This window comes from Macaca fascicularis, chromosome 12 (assembly GCF_037993035.2).
Source record: "Macaca fascicularis isolate 582-1 chromosome 12, T2T-MFA8v1.1".
In the NCBI taxonomy this organism is placed as follows: Eukaryota; Metazoa; Chordata; class Mammalia; order Primates; family Cercopithecidae; genus Macaca; species Macaca fascicularis.
This window is the reverse complement of record NC_088386.1, coordinates 107,463,136-107,482,826: the sequence shown is the minus strand read 5'-3', so window position 1 is coordinate 107,482,826 and position 19,691 is coordinate 107,463,136. Positions and strand designations below refer to the sequence as shown.

General features: G+C 33.0%; 1 protein-coding gene across 6 annotated transcripts in view; it reads left to right on the top strand.

The window, feature by feature from the left end:
* ERBB4 (erb-b2 receptor tyrosine kinase 4) overlaps positions 1-19,691 on the top strand; it is a 1,185,936-nt gene that overhangs the window by 900,040 nt on the left and 266,205 nt on the right. For 3 of the 6 annotated variants that reach the window (XM_005574181.5, XM_005574179.5, XM_074010014.1), the window contains exon 16: positions 4,610-4,684. In XM_005574181.5, the coding sequence (XP_005574238.1) occupies positions 4,610-4,684 (75 nt within the window). Of the gene's footprint in view, positions 1-4,443; positions 4,489-4,609; positions 4,685-19,691 lie in introns of all 6 variants that reach the window. The other 3 variants (XM_005574182.5, XM_005574180.5, XM_074010015.1) reach the window with 1 other exon arrangement.

Genomic DNA, 19,691 nt, shown 5'->3' with positions numbered 1-19,691 from the left:
TGTGTCAAATTTTAAAAGCACTTTCACCACTCTAAAAGTACATTAAATATAATGGCTCTAACAAGTTCTCTAGACACTTTTAAAATAGGTCATCTATTTAGCCCTTATAAGTAGATTCTCACTAATATCCATGGAAACAAGATTGTCTCTTCTTACCTTGACTAGAGAATTTTTATTTTAACAGCCTTTTCTTAGTTTATTCACTCTTCAACTTTGTTATATTGGGTATCTGCTCTGCATCACACACAGTGATAGGAAAATTCAGAAATGAACAAGATGCAGCTTTTGACCTCTGTGAACTCACAGTCCAGTAAATATATATTCTTTAATTTACATCCTCTGTTAGAGACCAGACCTTTCTCCACAGTATTTTGAAATGATGAGCAAGAATTTAAACCTTACGAATGATGTTCAGATTTGAAATTAGAAAGATAGAATATTTTTTAAAGATTTGTAAACTAAACTAATGTAATTAAATTGTGGTGAGTGCAAGAATAATTGTTTCCTCACTAATATCATTTGAGTATGTGCTCATTTAACGTCAGTTTAACTTTGGTTTTGCATCAAACCAAACCTGCATTTTAGACTTGGAATGAAATGGTTATTTTATATAATCTTTTAATGGAAAATTTTAAAAATTTCCTTCATTTTTATTTCAAAATTTAAAGATTTTATCAAAATATTGAAACTATGTTGGTTAAATGAGTACATCAAGGAACTTATAAGTCAGTATGTACTAACAAAGGTTAAACAGTTTAATATTCAGAACTTTAGATATGGTTTTGAAATTTGTTAATTAGACATGCTGTGTTTTATTTTTCTGATCTTTCTGTAAGTATTCTACTTTGAAACAGTATTTTTTTTATAATTCTATTATTCCAGATTTTGATTCAGTTATTTATTTGTGATTTTGGCTCTTCAAAAGTTTAGTGTTTCTGTTGTTCTATGATCTTGCTGAATGGATGCAGATTGCATGTACTAATTAGTTGCTTACAGAAAATACAAAGGGTTGAAAAATAATATCTATATTTTAGTTTTCAGTGGCTTGTATTTAGAAAGGGTGGTGCCATTTCAGTCATATTCTTATTTTTCTTTGTCTTTCATTTTTTTCTTTCATTCTCAGTTTAAAAATAGGTTTGAATCTCAAATATCCTACACAATCACCTCAGCAACGTTTCTTGACTCTACATCCTGCTCCCTCAGTCCCTCCGCCCTATTTCCCCCGACTCTATTTTTCTATCTCCAATTTGCTTCTCAACAAAAACCTAAATTCTAGTGACCATGACAATGACAAGTAAAATTATCTTAAGAGTTATTTTACCAGACTTCTCTGCATTTCACACTGATGATCACCCCCTGCATTTTAGACTTGGAAAGAAATGGTTATTTTATATAATCTTTTAATGGAAAATTTTAAAAATTTCCTTCATTTTTATTTCAAAATTTAAAGATTTTATCAAAATATCGAAACTATTTTGGTTAAGTGAGTACATCAAGGAACTTATAAGTCATTATGTACTAACAAAGGTTAGAAGTTCTTTTCTGATTTGACTTCCATGAGACTACAGTTAATTGGTTTTACTCAATTATATTTTCCCATGCTTCTGGCACAAAGAACTCATCTTATGTCACACACTGTTGGGGTTCCTTGGGTTTCCATCTTCAGCCTCTGCTTTTCTCACTTTTTATATCTTCTTTAGCCATCTATTACTTACATGGTTTCCACTTTCTCCCACATGCTATTTCAAGATCGATCATTCTACTCATGCCTTCCTTCCCCCTTAACCACTCATCTTTCCAACTGCTGATAAACATTTCTATCTAGATGTAGGACAGCCATACTAAACCCTAGATACACAAAACTGAAATGATCAACTCCTCATCCCCTAACACATACAGGAAGAAACATATTCGTCTTCTTGGATTCTCTCAATGATGGTACCACTATTAGCGAAGCTAGAAATGTAAGTCTTCTTTAACTCCTTTGATCCTTTCACTTTCATCAAATCAGGAATCAACTGCTCTTTTTTATTCCCTCTATCTTTTGAGGTATTTCTTGAATCTGTTCTTCTGCCTCTATCACAGTTACCATTTCCCTAGTTTAGTCCATCATCTCTTACATGGACTCAAATAGTCTTTGTGCCAAACAAGTCGGCCTGGCTGCCAGCTGACTCGTGTCCACAGGGCAAGGAGATTTATTGAAAATACTAATCTAGCAACTTCACTACTTCTTTAAAGCCCTACAGTGATTTTCTATTGATTGTTACTAAGCAAATATTTCTCAAAATCTGGCTCCCACCTAATGTTCTAACTTCTTTTTTCCCCCTTTCTATTGCCTCATATTTTGCTCTCCAACTACTAAGAATTATTTGTAGTTATTTTGCACATACGATACATTTCTTCAGGTCTGTGCTTTTGCTCCTGCAGAAACCACGGCCACCCCAACCCCAGCTCACAACACTAAATTTCAGCTTCCTACCTCCCCCAAGAGGGTTACCATGCCCTTCTAGGGCGGCTCTAGGTGTCCCCCCTCCACACTACCCTGAACCGCTTTTTCATGTTTCTTATTACATTTATCACATGATTCAATACACAGCTGTTTATGCATCTGTCTCCTTCATTAACCTTCATTAAATTCGGAGATCATTGAGAATAGAAAAATATCGAATTCATCTTTTTTTCTCCCTCTAGCTCCTAGAATGCTAGGAACACTTAGTAGACATGTAACATAGGGCTTTTTTAATGAATGAGAATCTTTCATATTCACACTTTTCCCTCAAGTTAAATTTTGGTTTTGGATTTGTTTTTAATCTTTCAAGGGTTATTATAAAGATGGATTGGAAACTAGCCATAGCTTTTTAGATTCTCACTTGGAACTAATAAGTAGACTTTTAATTTTACAAAATGGTAATATGGTATAAAAATAATTTTCAAGAAGATAGAGCAGGAACATATAAAAGAACAAGTTCTTTAGAATATAATGAAAAGAAAACTATATAAGACAAATTGGAAGCTTTTTTAGTAGTTAATTTTCCATTTTTAGAAATGATTTTGACTATAATACCAATTTAATTCTATATACTCTAGATTTTTCCTTTTTAGTTGCATTTTAAAAGACTTTTTATACAGGTGTATTCTATTTCTATAGGTTAAAATTTGTGCTACTCCAAACAAAAACAAAAACGAACCAATTTTTCAGCTAGCAGGAATGTTATAACAAATGTTTATGAGGCAAAGAGATGAGATAAGTGACTTAATTGTTATTATAGGTATGTTATATTAGTTCACCAATGTTTAGAGTTATTTAAATATATAATAGATAGAGTGGCCTTATACATAGGCATCTTCTTACATCATTATATGATGATCCTATCTTTAGCTTCTTTTTCAAATTTGAAAATTAAGAGTTTGGAAATACATGTAATCTTTATTACCAATGAAATAAGGCACTTCTATAAATCATAACCATAAAAAGGATATTGATAATGTTCTGGAGCTGTATGTCTTTGAGGGGAGAAAAGGAAAGGAAAAAGAGTTCAGGTGTATTGGAAGATGAAAGAAATAATACTTCTATGTTAGTTCAAAATGAAGTTCTAGGGACTGTACATTAAAATTCTGTGTACTTATGTAATTCCATTTAAATGTTAGTCTCAGTGTATTCTTTACTTACCTGGATCTCAAAGGTAATTCATTTCCTTACAGAGTATTTCTTTATCTATTATTGTTTGTGTTCATTATTATGGTAGTTTAAAAACCTGTTTTTGTTTGCCTATTATGGCATTGCTACTTTAAAAGAGAGTGTCAAGATAATCTGCAGTATGGTGAAACCAGTTAATTTTCTTTTTAAATAAATTCATGTTTAAAGATAAGTATCTTTTAAAGACAGACACAACCAAGAACCAGAATAATCTGATTATGTAAAGTATCCATGAGAATAGCATTAAAGCATGCTGACTCATTTTCTGCCAAAATCAATCTTTAATGAGCATTGAGCATCAGGTTATTATATTATATTGAATTGCTCATGGTTTTCTTATTGTTTTTTTTATTTAAACTTAAGGCCTTCATAAGAAACCATACACATGAAAACAATTATAGTCACTGAAATATCAACTTATTTGTTGAGACATGTAATCATGTATGATGCATATTAGAAGTGATATTAAAGTATTAGAAGTGAGCTGTGTGTTTGGAAGTTATTCACAGAACCAATGTAATATTTCCTTTTACTGTGGGCATTTCTTTGCATTCCACTTGGTTGATAACGGCAATTCATTTATGTGTGTTCATCAAGCAAAAATCTTCTTGCTGGCTTGAAATTCATTGTGTTCCAAAATAGTCTAATAGTTATAAGAATTCAAGATAATCAATATTTGTTTTACTGATTTTTTAAATGACTAATTTTTCTCCCCTTGTATTTTTTTAAATTTGCATTTTCTGCAGGTGCATAGGCTCAAGTATTGAAGACTGCATCGGCCTGATGGATAGGTACTTGGTGTGCTTGCTTCCCATGTTCTTCCTCCAAGGCTCCGTGTGTGAGCACTGGTGCATGTGTGTGCATGTCACTGTGGATGGAGAATGATGTTTTCTGTTCTGTAATTGCCTGCAGGTGTAATGGTCCCACTAGTCATGACTGCATTTACTACCCATGGACGGGCCATTCCACTTTACCACAACATGCTAGGTAACATCTACCATGTTTCCATTTTGTCGCTCAAATCCTTTCCTAGTTATAGTGAACAAAATGTACTAACCAGTTGGGTTAAATTTTTAATATATTATAACTCATAATATATCTAATTAGAAAGTTTTGAAAGAGGCATAAAACACTTTCCTTCTCAAGCCAACTTTCCAACTTCCTTATCTTTGTCCTTCATTCATTGTGATACAAGAGTCCCAGTTAGAAACACCATCGATATTTTTTTTTTTTTTTTTTTTTGAGACTGAGTCTCACTCTGTTGCCCAGGCTGGAGTGCAATGGCATGATCTTGACTCACTGCAACCTCTGCCTCCCGGGTTCAAGTGATTCTCCTGCCTCAGCCTCCTGAGTAACTGGGATTACAGGTGCCCGTCACCATGCCTGGCTAATTTTTGTATTTTTAGTAGAGATGGGTTTTCACCATGTTGGCCAGGCTGTTCTCGAACTCCTGACCTCAGACAATCTGCCCACCTCGGCCTCCCAAAGTACTGGGATTACAGGCATGAGCCACTGTGCCCGGCCTTGATTTTTAATTTGTGTAGTCCAAACAACATTTTGTGTTATTAATATATAACTTTAATAGAATATTTTTGCTCTTAATTCAATAGATGATTACAAAAATATTTATAAGGAAGGAATGTGCAAAAGTTGATCTATGCTTGTATTTATTATTTAATTTAATTCAATTTCTGATTTTATATTATTTTTAAATGGTTGGCATATTCCTAATTATAAGAATTAACATAAAGACAATACAGAAAATATTTTGTGCAGGTAAAAGTATAACTTGGAATTTAAAAACAAAACACAAGACTCATTTCCACACAAAAACCTATATACTAATGTTTGTAGTGGCTTTTTCATAACCACCGAAAACTGCAAACCGCTCAAATGTTCTTCAGTTGTGGCATATCTATATATTGTATCACTACTGAGCAATAGAATAAAAAGGAACAAACTGCTGATACACCCAACAACATGGATGGATCTCAAATAGATTGTACTAAGTGAAATAAACCAGACTTAAAAAAATACATACTGTATGATTCCATTCACATGGCATTCTGGAAAAGGTGAAACTATCAGGACAGAAATGTTGCCAAGAGCTGGAGACTGGGGTATAGGTTGACTGGAAAAGGGAAGGAGAGAATTTGAGGAGATAATGGAACTATGCTTCTATCTTGATCATGGTGATGGTTGTACAAAAGCATGTGCTTATCAAAAATTGTAGAACTGTACATTTTACTGTATATAAATTATACCTCAAAAAATCTGACTTTTAAAATATCTTATAAAACATTTCCTGTATGAGAAAATAGTAACTTTACCATCTTATGTAGAGATATTGTTAGATTTATTTACGAAACAAATTAATTACATCCTTTTGGGAGAGAGAAGGTAGTACTAAAGTTAACAAAATGTGAATTTTGGATGAAGTATTGCCTTTTAATGTAAACCCTTGTATTCAAGTATACATAGTGTAAAAGTACACAAAACATAATTTTAAAGCTCAGTGAATTTCCAAAAATGAAACATTTGTGTAGCCATTAACCAGATCAAGAAACAAGATGGCAACAGAGCCCCAGAAGCTACCTTGTACCTCATTCCAAGGGTAGCCCCTGTCCTGAATTCTAACACCATAGTTCAGATTGCCTGGTTTTTCACTTTATGTAAATTTAGCCGTACAGTGTGTATTCTATGCGTCTGGCTTCTTTTGTGAAATATTATATTTATGAGATTCATCTGTGTCACTGAATTTAGTCATAATTTCTTCATGCATATGTTACTGACTTTACATGTTTTTAAAATAAATACATCATCTTAATATATCATTTTAATGAATAAAAAAATTAAATTCCAAAAAGAAAGTGAAGCATGTGCTACAGTAAATTGATTTCTACAACAGTGGCACTATGACACTTGGGCACAATCAAGACTAGTTAGTATGGTTACTTAGAGCAAAGTAAAATTATGAAAACATTAGAGAGAGGGAGAGAATGCCTAAGATCTAAAGTATAGTTTCATAAACCAAGGTTCATCTTAGATTGTTCCTATATTTGTGAAAGAAATTTTCCTTCTTGAGACCTTGGCAGAGCAACTGCATTATCAGTTTGAACAGTTTTCACATTTGCTTTGATGATTTTCTTATAATTATGTAGTTATTCCAGTGGACTAGTTACGGGTAATATAGTACAGTGGTTTAGTGTTCCATCTTTAGAATCAGATTTTCTGAGTTCAGAGTCAGGCTCTACCATTTTTAGATGTGTGATGGTGGGTAAGTTCCTTAAATTATCTGAGCCTCACTTTCTTTATGCATAAAATGGGAATACTAATACAGTTCATAAATTGTAAGACTGAATGTGTCCTTAGAACAGTGCCTGGCTTAGAAATCACTCAATAAGTATTATTATTTATTATATTTCTATGTATCAAAAGTTCTCAAACCTTGGGGATGAGAGAACATGCTTCCCAGTGTGTATTTCACTGAAAGGAGAGCACTGATTTAAAGAGTCTCTAAAGTCACACGGGGAGCTTTGATGTGTGCCTAAAGCTCTTTTGATAGGCTCCTTGAAGGAAGAGAGAGCATTTCTCTCTCTTCACCTTCAGAATCTCGATTACAATGTTGGCCACTGATACTAACTGTGGTAGGTCATTGGCTGATATGCAGAGGTAGAGAAAAGGTTAAAACCACATTGATAGATCACTTGTTATCCTGAATGCTTGTAATTGAGGTTATTTAACTCAAAATCATAGTGTATCTTGTTTAGATTTAATATTTTCAAAATTTAAACAAAAGCATGATTGGAATTAATCCTCTTGCCTGCTTTGGTTTCCAGGACATATTCAGTCTGAGATTCCAGTAATCTCAGACTAAAACACCTAGTTCAGATTAGCTTTATCACAAATAGGTGACCATGACCAGTCACTGTTTATAGATAATACAGAAAGTACAGCCCATCATATTTAAGAAGAATCACCTGTAGCCCACAATATAGGTAAAAAGCAGGGGTTCTTGAATGTTTAGGTTCAAATATTGGCTCTATCATGTTTTTTATCTGTAAAATGGGAAGTATAATGATCATTTTGAAACTGAGAATTCTTATAACCCTTAAGATTGGTGGGAAGATTACATGAGATAATGCATACAGCTTTAGCCAGCATACAGAGTATATTCATTGGTGGTACTTACTGCTGCAGTTGAAATGTTGGCATAATAATCACTTTGAAAACCTCATAAAGTTAGTAATTTACATATCAACAAGGCATTAATCCAGTAGATTAGTGACTACAGGATTGATATATCAAAATTACTCAGGTTTTAAGCATTTCAATATTATACCAAACTTCTAACAACAATAATTTAAAATAATTCATAGCAATAGTTAATTGTTCCTTTTAGGAAACTCTAGATATATTTAATTAATGCCTATTTAGAACTTAAATATAATGCAATGCGACTCCATTCGTCAATTGCATTGACTTGTCAGAATCAATTGACTTGTCAGAATCAACTGACTTGTCAGGGGATGTTTATAAGAAAGTTTGAAATTTACATGAAGGATTTAGCCTGGGTGCCTTGCAAAAGTGTATGATCATGGAACATTTTGATGCAGATTGGGTAAGACATGAAAGTAACAAGTATCTGCTTTTTCAGGTCTTCAGTACTGCAAAAAATGCTTACCTCTCTGAGATGAGGTGGGCGTGTATTTCATTGAAAGGAGAGCACTAATTTAGTAATATTATTTTTAAATTTCATCATAGTTTTTCAAAGCATCTGTCAATTAATGTAAGTGAATTAATGTAAGTGAATCTTACATAATAGGAGGACAAAACTACAAAGGAAAATAATTGTTTGGGGCAGGGCACGGTGGCTTATGCCTGTAATCCCAGCACTTTGGGAGGCCGAGGCAGGCAGATCACGAGGTCAGGAGATCGAGACAAGCCTGGCTAACACGTTGAAACCCCGTCTCTACTAAAAATACAAAAAATTAGCCGGGCATGCTGGAACATGCCTGTAGTCCCAGCTACTCAGGAGGCTGAGGCAGGAGAATCTTTTGAACCTGAGAGGCGGAGGTTGCAGTGAGTCATGATCATGCCCCTACACTCCAGCCTGGGCGAAAGAGCGAGACACTGTCCCCCTCCTCCCTCCTCTACGGAAAACAAAGAAAGTAATTGTTTTGAGTTTCTTAAACCATATTTTAACTGGCGGATTATCCAAATGTCTAGTTTCTTTTTAATCACAGAAAATTACATTGAGCATGTCAATGTGGCCATTTCAAAGCATTTAGTGTTCATATTCCCATATTCCCTCCACCCCATTATACTGTATTCTGTTTCCTAAACCAGTGGGGGCAGGGCGGGAGCAGGGCCAGGGGGGAAGAAGATTTAAGTGAAAGCAGGTGAAATGTTTCCAGTCTTGATCAGCTTTCATTTTCTACGCAATGTTATTCTTTCGCAAGCCTACAATTTATGAGTTGATTTCCACACTCCATTTATATTATAGGCTGCTGCTGGAATTTCTTTCAGGAAGATTTGATAAGATAGAATAGAATTTCTTTTTTACCTTTAGTCTCCTAGAATATGCTGCTTATAATGAAAATAATACTTGATATTTTAGAACCTCTCCCTACATCCCTTATCTGAATTAAGTGCCTTAAAAATAGTATTTGCCTTTGGTGGTTTTCCTTTTCCCTCAATAATCCTATAAAAAAATATGTTTAGCAAGATTTTTTTCATTCTTTTCTGTATATTATTTATTTTAGCTTGCATACATGCTATTTTCATATAGATTCTGATGGAATAGAATATTTGCTTCTAATCCATTGTAGATTCTTGGTCAAATATATATCCAAAGGTTTTTTCGGTTGTTTGTTTGTTTATTTGTTTCTTTTAATCTCAGTCTCCTATTAGGGCTGAAATTTGTTAATCTCAATAAGTCAAGTTTCTATCGGCAAAACATGTCTTTATGTTAGTTAGCAGTCCACGTGTAAACTGACTAATAACTCTTTTCAAATTTGTGACATTATTAAAACAACTAGATATCAAGCACTTTTATCTAGCTACTTGCTCCAAATCAATTATTCTAGGTGCTTCACAATATAAAATAAAGCCATTTAACTAAGTTCAACTATCTAAATCTCCTGTGGGCAGCTATTTGAAACATTTTATATTCTTGTCATATTTTAATGCCTGTGTCATACTTTTACTTTATGGTACAGAAGTTATTAACTAAGAGGTCACATAACAGTTTAATCCTTTAGCAGTGTGACCCACATGTGATATATGAGAGAGATGATACGATATTACTGGCACCACTTTCACAATTGGCACATTTTGTTTCCTTGTTTGTTTTGCCCCCAAGGAACTTAGTTCATAACTTATGTCCAAATCAAACAGTCAAAATCATCCATAGATGGTTACCTTAGATGAGTGGCAGTTGTATTATGATCCTGAAGTCCAATAAATAAAAGCACACAGCCCTTTATTATAAGTCTATCCTCAGTCCACCAAGTTCTGTATATTAAATTTACTTTTGAATTAAAAAGAGTTTGAAGAGGTGAAGGAGAGTGTGTGAATCTCTTCTATTCCACATGATTTTTTCCCCATTTCCCAGTACCCATAAAATACCAAGGTTATCACAGAATTATAAGGGAAGAACAAAAACATCTCAGCTCAGTTGTTAATTACTGCTCATACAGTTAAAGGGGTTACTTTAACAGAAGTAGTTAGTATTACAAAGTTGTAAAAGTGGCTTTTACATTGATAGCAAAATGCTCAGACATTGTTACCAAAGCTTCTAGAGACCCTAAAATGTCAATATTACACTCAAAGTCACTGAGTGACTTAAAGTATAGTAAAACAGAACTTAAAGTATAATAAACAAATAAAACAAAACATAGTTCCACAGGTAAAATTACAGGCATGGCATAGCTGGGTTTTTTTCTTATCTTCTCACTAGGCTGAAATCAAGGCGCTGTCTGGCCTGTGTTCTCATCTAGAGCTTGGAGTCCACTACCAAGTTCATTCAGGTTGTTGGCAGAGCCAAGTTGCTTGAAGTTGTAGGACTGAGGTTCCCAAGTTGTTGCTGATTCTTAGCCAGGACTGCACTCAGTTCCTTGCAGCCATACGTATTCGTTGTCATGAACCAGCCCTTCCCACCTCACCCCTACCATCTTCAAAACCCAGCAACAATGCTTCAGATCCCCTTATTCTTTGAATCTCCTAGATTTTCTCTCTCTAACCAATAGACCCAGATTTGAAGGCTCATGGGATGAAGTCAGGCCCTTGCTGATTGTCTTTCTATCTTCAGGTCAAGAAATTTGGGACCTTAATTACATCTGCAAAATCCTTTCACATTAGCACCTGGGTTACAATTTAAATCAGTGGGAAAGGTATGTGTATGTTTCAGTGGCTGTAATCCTGGGAGCAATTTTTGATTTCTGTCTAGCACATCTGCTTACCCTGGGGACTTGATCATATAATATTTCCAATGGTGCCATTCTTGTTTTTTCTTGTCCTGAAGGAAATTTTATTATTATTCTGTGTGTCATGCAACTTTGCCATATAAAGGCACCTTTATGTGTGAGAGATCAATTGGTCAAACTATCTTCAAATAATTTACTATCATATTCTTGCCCCCAAAGGCCCTAGAGCAAGCAATAAGGTATTATCTTGGAGCTAAAACCAGGCTTCTCTTTGTACATTCATATACTGTAAGGTAAGTTCTCAGTGTCCATGTTGGTTCCAGGTGCTCACGCTGCATTATTGAGCAGTACCTCACAGACAGAATCCTGATTAAAGTACTCACTGGTTAATATCAAATTTTTGGCCTTTTCATTAAGTCATCAGACCTGTAAGTCTCTTTCAAGATTGCTCTAGACCTGCGCTGTCGAATATGGTAACCACTAGCCACATATGGCCATTGAGCACTTTCAATGGAGTTAAAGCAAATTGAGATTCTATGTAATTGTAAAAAGTACACTGGATTGGGAAGACTAGTATGGAAAAGGGAATGTACAATATCTTATTAATAATGTGTTATATCAGTGACATGTTGATATGTTAATAATATGGGTGTATTGGGTAAATAAATGCAATTAACTTCATCTTCTTAAATATGTCTGCTAGAATATTTTCAATCACTTATTTAGCTTGTATTATATATCTATTGGACAGCACTGCTCCAGCCCAGTCATCATGAGACTTTGATTTAATGTTCAATTTTGGTAATAGTTTTATACAAAATAAGAACAGTGGAGGGAATGATTTTGCATATTCACAGAAGGGTGTTTATTTCATCAGCTTCAATAGGTTACAGATGGGATGAGCTAGAGTCGAGGAAAAACATCTGTTTGCCTGAACCCATTGCATATACCTGTATATTTATATGTGCACACAGATCTCATAAACTTCTATAAGAGAAGACTAAATTATGATCATTTGAGTCTGCATTTAGAATTCCCAATATGGCCTACTTTTAAAATTGAACATTACTCAAAGGGTTGGAATTATATATCATAGATCTTCTTAAATTTGTTTTATAGCCCATATTTTAATTAAAACGTTGTTTCAGTTTTTATAAATGAACAATACTTAACCAAAAATATTTCTTAAGTAGACACCAAAGTTTCTGTTTTTATGTCTGCCATATATTTAGAAAAGAGTTGAACTTATTTTATCATATAATTTAGGCATATATTGTATTAGATTCTAAGTAAGTACCTTTTTCATATTTTCTATTTAACTAGGGGAATCTAATTAACTGAGACCCCCTTCTGTGATGTGGTTACATAAAATGATGTGTAGATATTAACTCAAATTGCTCTCTTCATGCCTTTTTCTTATTACCTCAGCATATTCCCTAATTAATCATTTTTTCATAAACATACAATTATTTTTCTATACTATGTATATAGGCAGGAGCTAATTAGCAGAGTGCTTTGATTTATCAACAAAATTCCCTTACAGTGATTTCCTACTCTGCCATCATCTACCCTTAAACCCAAAGAGGTATAATTTCATTATAATTTTGCAGTAACTTAGTACTAAAGAATGAATGATAAGGAAAGGGAACCTCACCTCTAATAAACTCTGAATGCTTGTAGCCATTGTAATTTTTATAGCATTCTGTTCTTCTGCTCAGTGTAAAGTGTTCCATATGCTTGAGTCATTTATGGAATAATTATAGTTACTTTTAGTAGAGTAAAAATAAAATAACAACAAAAACCTTTTACCATAAAAAGTTTACTTGTTGAGGGAAAAATGCCATGTTTTTCTGAACAAAGCAAGATAAATTTACAAAGCTACTCCTTTGTTCAATCTCTGACCTCCAAATCCTGGAGTTCAAATCCCAGAGAGAATAGCTGTATTGTTCCACACACCAGGAAAAAAAGGACCAAAGGGAAAACCAAAACATCAGTTTTTATTTCTTTCTCAGAGTACTGATGCTTTTTCCAAAATCTTATACGTAGCTAGGAGCTTGTTTTTGCCACCTTTAGAAAATCCTAATATGTATCTATATCAGGTGTGCTACACTATGACATTTAATATTTATGACAAGCATATAAAAACAGTAGTCACTATTGTCATTCATAAATGATGAAACAGAGTAATTCAGCAATTTACAAAAAAATCACTCAATGTCTTTCTCTTAGTTTTAATTTTTACCTATTAAGCCTACCTCTGTATAGGATTTTATAATGCAGTTCTCACACAGAGTATTTTACCCTGGACCAATAAATTCCATGATCTAAGCATGTACTCCTATAATTGTAAATAATGTAACTTTTTAAATACATCAGATATACTAATTTAAGACATATATAGACAAATATAGGCACAGTTTTTAAAAGTATTTTCTAAAGTGAGAGTTATTTTCAGATTCTGCAGAGCTTTGAAAAAGTTGTGGTTTCATATGAGAACAACTTTCACCTGTTCCTAATTGCATTAATGCTACCATCCCCAGCCTCCCTCATCAAAAGTACAAGTAAGAATTCAAATCTCATGGACAATAAAATAAAATAGAAGGCAATATAGTGCTGGACTTTGGCAGGCACTTCCTTGTTGTCACTAGATCATACTGTAGGATTTATGGGATTGGGCAAAACTGATTGGAAGTAGTAACGATTGTAGGTGATAGGTTATGAATCTTAGATTGTGTATCATCTTGCTCTGGTTGTTTCGGTAAAAAGTGATTTCTCCCAAGAAAAATTCTTCCCACTGTCGACACAGTCAAACATACTATATTTTATTTGTTTTTAACAGGAGAAAACAGAACAAAACAAAAACCCTCCTCCATATATGTTATTTAACAATATCCAGCCAATAAATATTCATTGTATTTACTACATGTTAAATGTTGGCTAAGATACTGATGAAAGAATAGAGAGAAAAATTAACATAATTCCTAATATCATAAAATTCATTGTGTAGGGAAAGAGAAAATATTATTTAATATTGGTTTATATTATTTACATGCACGATTATTTATTATGAGGAAAATTATAAATGATTATGTGATATGCAGATGGTAAGAAAAGAAAAATACAACAAATGACACCTGGGTTTTTGACCTGAGTAACTGAGTAAGAATGATGTCATAAACTGAGATGGAGAAGACTCAAAAGGAAATAAAACAAATTGAGGAAAATAAAAAATTCTGTTAGGGTTATAACAAATTGGAGATGTTTATTTGATATTTGAGTGAAGATTTTGTGTAGGCAAATAAATATAATACTGTAGAGCTCAAGGGAGGAGTCTGGGTCATCATTCATATTTAAATTTGTTACATTAAATGAGATTCCATATGTAGAAAGCATAGATGGAAAACTGTCCAAGCCTTAGAATACTCCATACTTTATACGAGCAGAACAGAAGAGATAGGTATAGTATGGCAAAGGAAATTGAGACAGAATGGATGGAGGTAGGAGGAAATCAGGTAAAGTGAAGCCCCGGAAGCCAAGTGAAGAAAATGTTCTAGAAGGGAGTGAGTCCATATGCTGACTGGGAAGCAAGTATTGACCTTCTAACTTAATCAGTTGTTGGTAATGTAAATATTTAGTATTATCAATGTGAATGGCTGGCTAAAACTATTGGAATAAGTAATCAGGGAATTGGGGAGCCAGAAATTTGAGTGAATGGAGAGAAGTGTTAAGATTCAAAAAATATTTAGAACTTAAAATGTAATACCATACTTAGTGATTAACTGGATATGAAGGAATTGGGATAAGAAACTGTTAATCTTTTTTTTTTTTTTTTTTTGTAGGCTTCTGGCTTGCAAAGTTGGATGGATGGGGGTAACATTAGCTGAGATTTGTCACAGTAGAAGGGTGCTAAATTAGTCATCCTGTGTTTAGTTTCGGATGTGGTGAATTTGCAGTGACTTTGACATATTCAAGTGATGCTAAATGGGAAACTTAATATACAGATATGGAAGTTTCTCCAAGTGTTGATATCTTTTGAGAAATGTAGATGAGAGAGAAGAGAGAGAGATTGGGAAATAGTTGGAATGGGAATAATATCAAGAGAAAGATATTTTGAGAAAGGGTGAAATTTTGAGTCTGTTTTGGAAGATTTTATAGAGTGTGAGAGGCTGGAGACACAGGAGAGAGAAGAGATTATTAATTATAAAAATTTCCTTTAAAAAGAATCAGAAGAATTAAGAGGCAAAGAAAATCTGAAAGGATTAGTCTTGGAGAAGAAAAGATTCCCTCCTTCATTATTTTATTGGAGAAAATAATTACAGGATAAAGATACAGATAAATGTACAACTTTTGTAAGAAAACATTGAGTTTATGTAAAATTCTAAACTCTCTTTGAGGTTGTAGATGCAATCATCTTGCCAAAAGGGAGGAGGTGTATTTGTATGAGGAGAGAGATGGTCTGAAATATTAAATTCAAATACAAACTGGGCTAATTTTTGCATTTAAAATATTCTGACATTAATCCACAAATCTTCAATAATTTGCAATGTGTTTCTTTACATGTCTCTAACTTAAAGGTCACCCTATTTTACTTTTGCATGGAAAATAACAGGTTGTGGTTTGCTCTCAGTGACTCTAGACTCATTAAATTAGAAGACTGTTAAATACATAATCAGAATCTAACAGCATCCTGTATGTGTTCTGAGACATTAATAAATTTCCATACCTGTAGTGTTAATTGCAAAATGCTGATATATAATAATTACTCCAAATCACATCATTACTACAAACATCAGCAATTGTGCAACTGTGCAGGTACAGATTACTAGTAAATCAGTACATCATGAAATATTTTTCCTATTTCAGTTTTTGTATGCTTTCAAATAAGAAATTATGATGGAATTCCCTTACAAATAAAATCTCTTTGGCTTCTGATTGTACTTATGTAACTAAATTTATCTTCAAGCAATGGTTCTGATCTTAGCAATTTGTCCCATATGCCTTTCTTTTAAATCCAAAGCAAGTAAATATAGATCTCATCATCCTGATGGTTAAAGCTCACCAACTCATCATATTTTGGGTATTTTTTATTTTTTCCCTCTTTCTGTCTTTTAAGGTTAATTCTTTTTTTAAAATATATTTTTAAATAAAATTTAAAATTACAAAAGTAATACATGCTCAGAGTATTAAATAGAAATGTATATGTTATGTCTACACATTAGTCCTTCCACACATTTCTCTACATACTAATACATATATACAATAATAAGGGTTTTTGTTTACAGATAAGGGAGCATACTCTACACATTATTCAGTAACTAACTTTACTCAGTTAATAGTACTTTATGGACAGCCTTCCAGATCAACAGACATAATCCTTTTTTATGATTGCCTAGTATTCTCTAGTATCAATTTACTACTAACTCCCTATTGAAAGATAGGCGATCCCTATTTTTTTTGCCTTTTAAAAATTATAAAATACATAACATATATATGTATGTGTATCTGCATTACCAAAGTATTTTTAGCTGGGATTAATTAAAATACATGAAAACATTCAAGTTTCTTTTTTATATATGTGAATTGCTATTCAAAAAGTCAAACAGAAAACACATTAAATATCACAGAAGTTACAAAATGAGTTAAAAAACATTTGAATTATAGTGTCATTATAAAATACATAAATTTATAACAGATCATTATCTTTCATAGCTATCTAAAATTAAACAAGTTCCATCAAAGTATGGCTGCAAGTTTTTCACCAAAAGTTGCCAAAGACTGCATAACTTAGAAATTTCTTCAAATGAGCTTAATAGTTTCATTTATGGTGCCATTAATCGTGTTATACAGAGATCTTGATGGATAAAGAAGTTTAATTTTTGAAAGTCTGTTGATTTATTAATTAGTTTCAAGTAATCCTAGATGGTCATCTATAATATTTGTTTCTGTAATATTTCAACATCATTTATTTTTATGGAGGAATAAGAAATATATATATATATATATAAAATTCACAGGATGGCTTTGATCCTATGTAGTTTTGAAATTATAAATAATATTTATAGAATAACTTAGTCATAGCAATGCCTAATCCTTTTATAAAACACTAAGAATAGATTGTGAGGGCTTCTCTCTGTCTCTCTCTTTTTCTCTTTAAGTTATTACAGATGTCATTACTTGATAATAAAGGATAACTGACATGAATTTTATAAGAAAGTGCCCATTGCATATCATCTTAAATTTACACTTTTGTTCTTTAGATTCATTTGTTTGTTTGTAGTTGACTATTTGCAAATAGCTAAATACTAACATACTTAGTGATCCCAATAAGTACTCAAGAAGAGATGTTAGTGTTTTTCAGCAACTAACTCAGTGCCAGAGGGTGAATTTAGGACCCAGTAACTGCTATCTCTTACTCTCCTCCCCCTTGGCTCTAAGAAAAACTTAGATTTTACATAAACTCAATTGGCATGATTATAAGTAAAGATAAGTCATTTGCTTAGATAATTTTCTAAATGAAAAAATAAAGATACACAATCTGAAAGTTCAAAGACTGAAAAGAAGAAAGTTTATAGATATACTTCATTTAGGAAACTTAAATGGAAGGCACTATGTTTATCCCAAATTACTTTTAGATGATTTTCTTATGACCATTTAGAAAACAAAGAGATTTTAAAAGATCTTCTGCTGGATGTCCATAAACAATACATAGCATTACATATGGCTGATTGTTAATAGTATACACAATTTTAATAATAAAAAAAGACAAAGAACAGATTGGAAAATTAATATTCTAGCTTGGAAGAGAATGTTTCATGTAGATGTGGGTTTTTTCCTTAGTAGTAAATATTTCTTTTGCATGTAAATGAAATGGTTTCAGGCAAAGTATAAAGTTGTCTTGGTATTATATTATTTCAATGTTGTTTTAAATGCTTAGTTTTGATTTTTTTTCTCTTACATTATCTGGAGGCTGTGAATCTGTATTCAGAGCATCTGCAGAATCATAACATCGTCTAGGCAATAGCTTTTGAAAAAAATGGGTTTCCCCATAATTAGAAATGTGTTCTAATTAGGGGTTGGGTGTTTATATAAGTTTAGAAAGGAGTTATATTACTAAACATTGTTATTAAATGCTTTAAAATGTGTTTTTGTGAATTCAGTCACAATAAACCTCCTCTTAGAATACAAAAACTAATCAATTCTAAGTTAAAAACATTATTTAAAGTGGGGTGCAATGACCAAAAGCCTCTGTGAAAGGAGGGTTTGTTTGTCTTTTCGCCAAGTCCCCTGTGGAGGCAGAAACAGTCTCACCCTCTCATTTTTTCCTTGGGTTACTTCCAATCTACTATGGATCCAGAAATTAGAAAACTTGGATGTTCGCGTTTTGCCAAATTAAATGCTAATGAAGAGCTGTGTTTCTTCATGTTCTCTTTATTGATCTTTCAGTACATATTTGCTTGAGGTGTATAAGTTCAGGAAACATTTACTACTTTTGAATTTTATCACTACTTGAAAATGGATGACACATAATATCCTATCTATTATAGCATATTTAAATTCCACAATTTAGAGGCAGCATCCTTGAGGAAGCTCTACAAGTTTCTACTTAGTGTTACTTATAAATGTGTGAGGCACTTCCTCCCACCTCTGTCCCTCTCCAATGTAAGGGTTCAGAAAAGTCTGATACACGTAAAACCTAGTCAATGACCAGGAGAGTGGGACAATGAAGCAGACATAATAGAAGCACCAGAGATAGTAAGTGTTAACAAGAAAGGAAAGGGCCATTGACTTCATTTATGTTTTTAAAAATCCAAGTATCTTGAGATGATGCATTTGACAGTTAAAATGCAAGAAAAAAGGAAAAGTGAAAAAATTTGGACATAGTCAATTTTCATACTAACTTTACAGTTAGTATCTTCCTTGCCTACAAGTAAAAACAGTAATGGGTTCACCCAAGAGTTTTATGTGTTATTCTATTTCATAACAGTAGTCTAGAAATGGCATAGCTGTTGCCGTGGGTTCCATGGATCAGTAACAACAGGACTAGAACTTATATCATTTTATTATCTTTCTGTTTTGATAGTACACTGAGTGCCGCAGCTCTAAGCATTACATCCAAGGACAGAAGTAGAGGAATCGGCTTCATCAGCTCTACCTGTTCTTTCCCAGAATTCCCTATGGTTAACCTTTGCTTTCATTTCATTGGCAAGAATTTGGTTGTATGTTTACACCAAGATGCAGAGAGACTGAGGAAGTTGTTACTTAACATTTTAAAACTCACTAAATTGGAATGTGTTAGGGAGCAAGGCAGTAGGAACTACTGTTGCTTTAGTCAGCCTGGGACTTGGACACAATATGGTCAGGGTGAGGGATAAACTAAACTAAAACCAGCAAAGAAAAATAACAGCTCGTCTCAGGATTAGTTTCACTGCTTTTAGGAGAAAATATTATTTTACCAAGTACTATGAAATTTGGAATAAGCAAATGTTAAACATGTATCAGCTTCATTTCAGAGAAATGACTCTTCTCATTTTCTTTAAATATTTCATAAATAACTCTTTTAAATATTT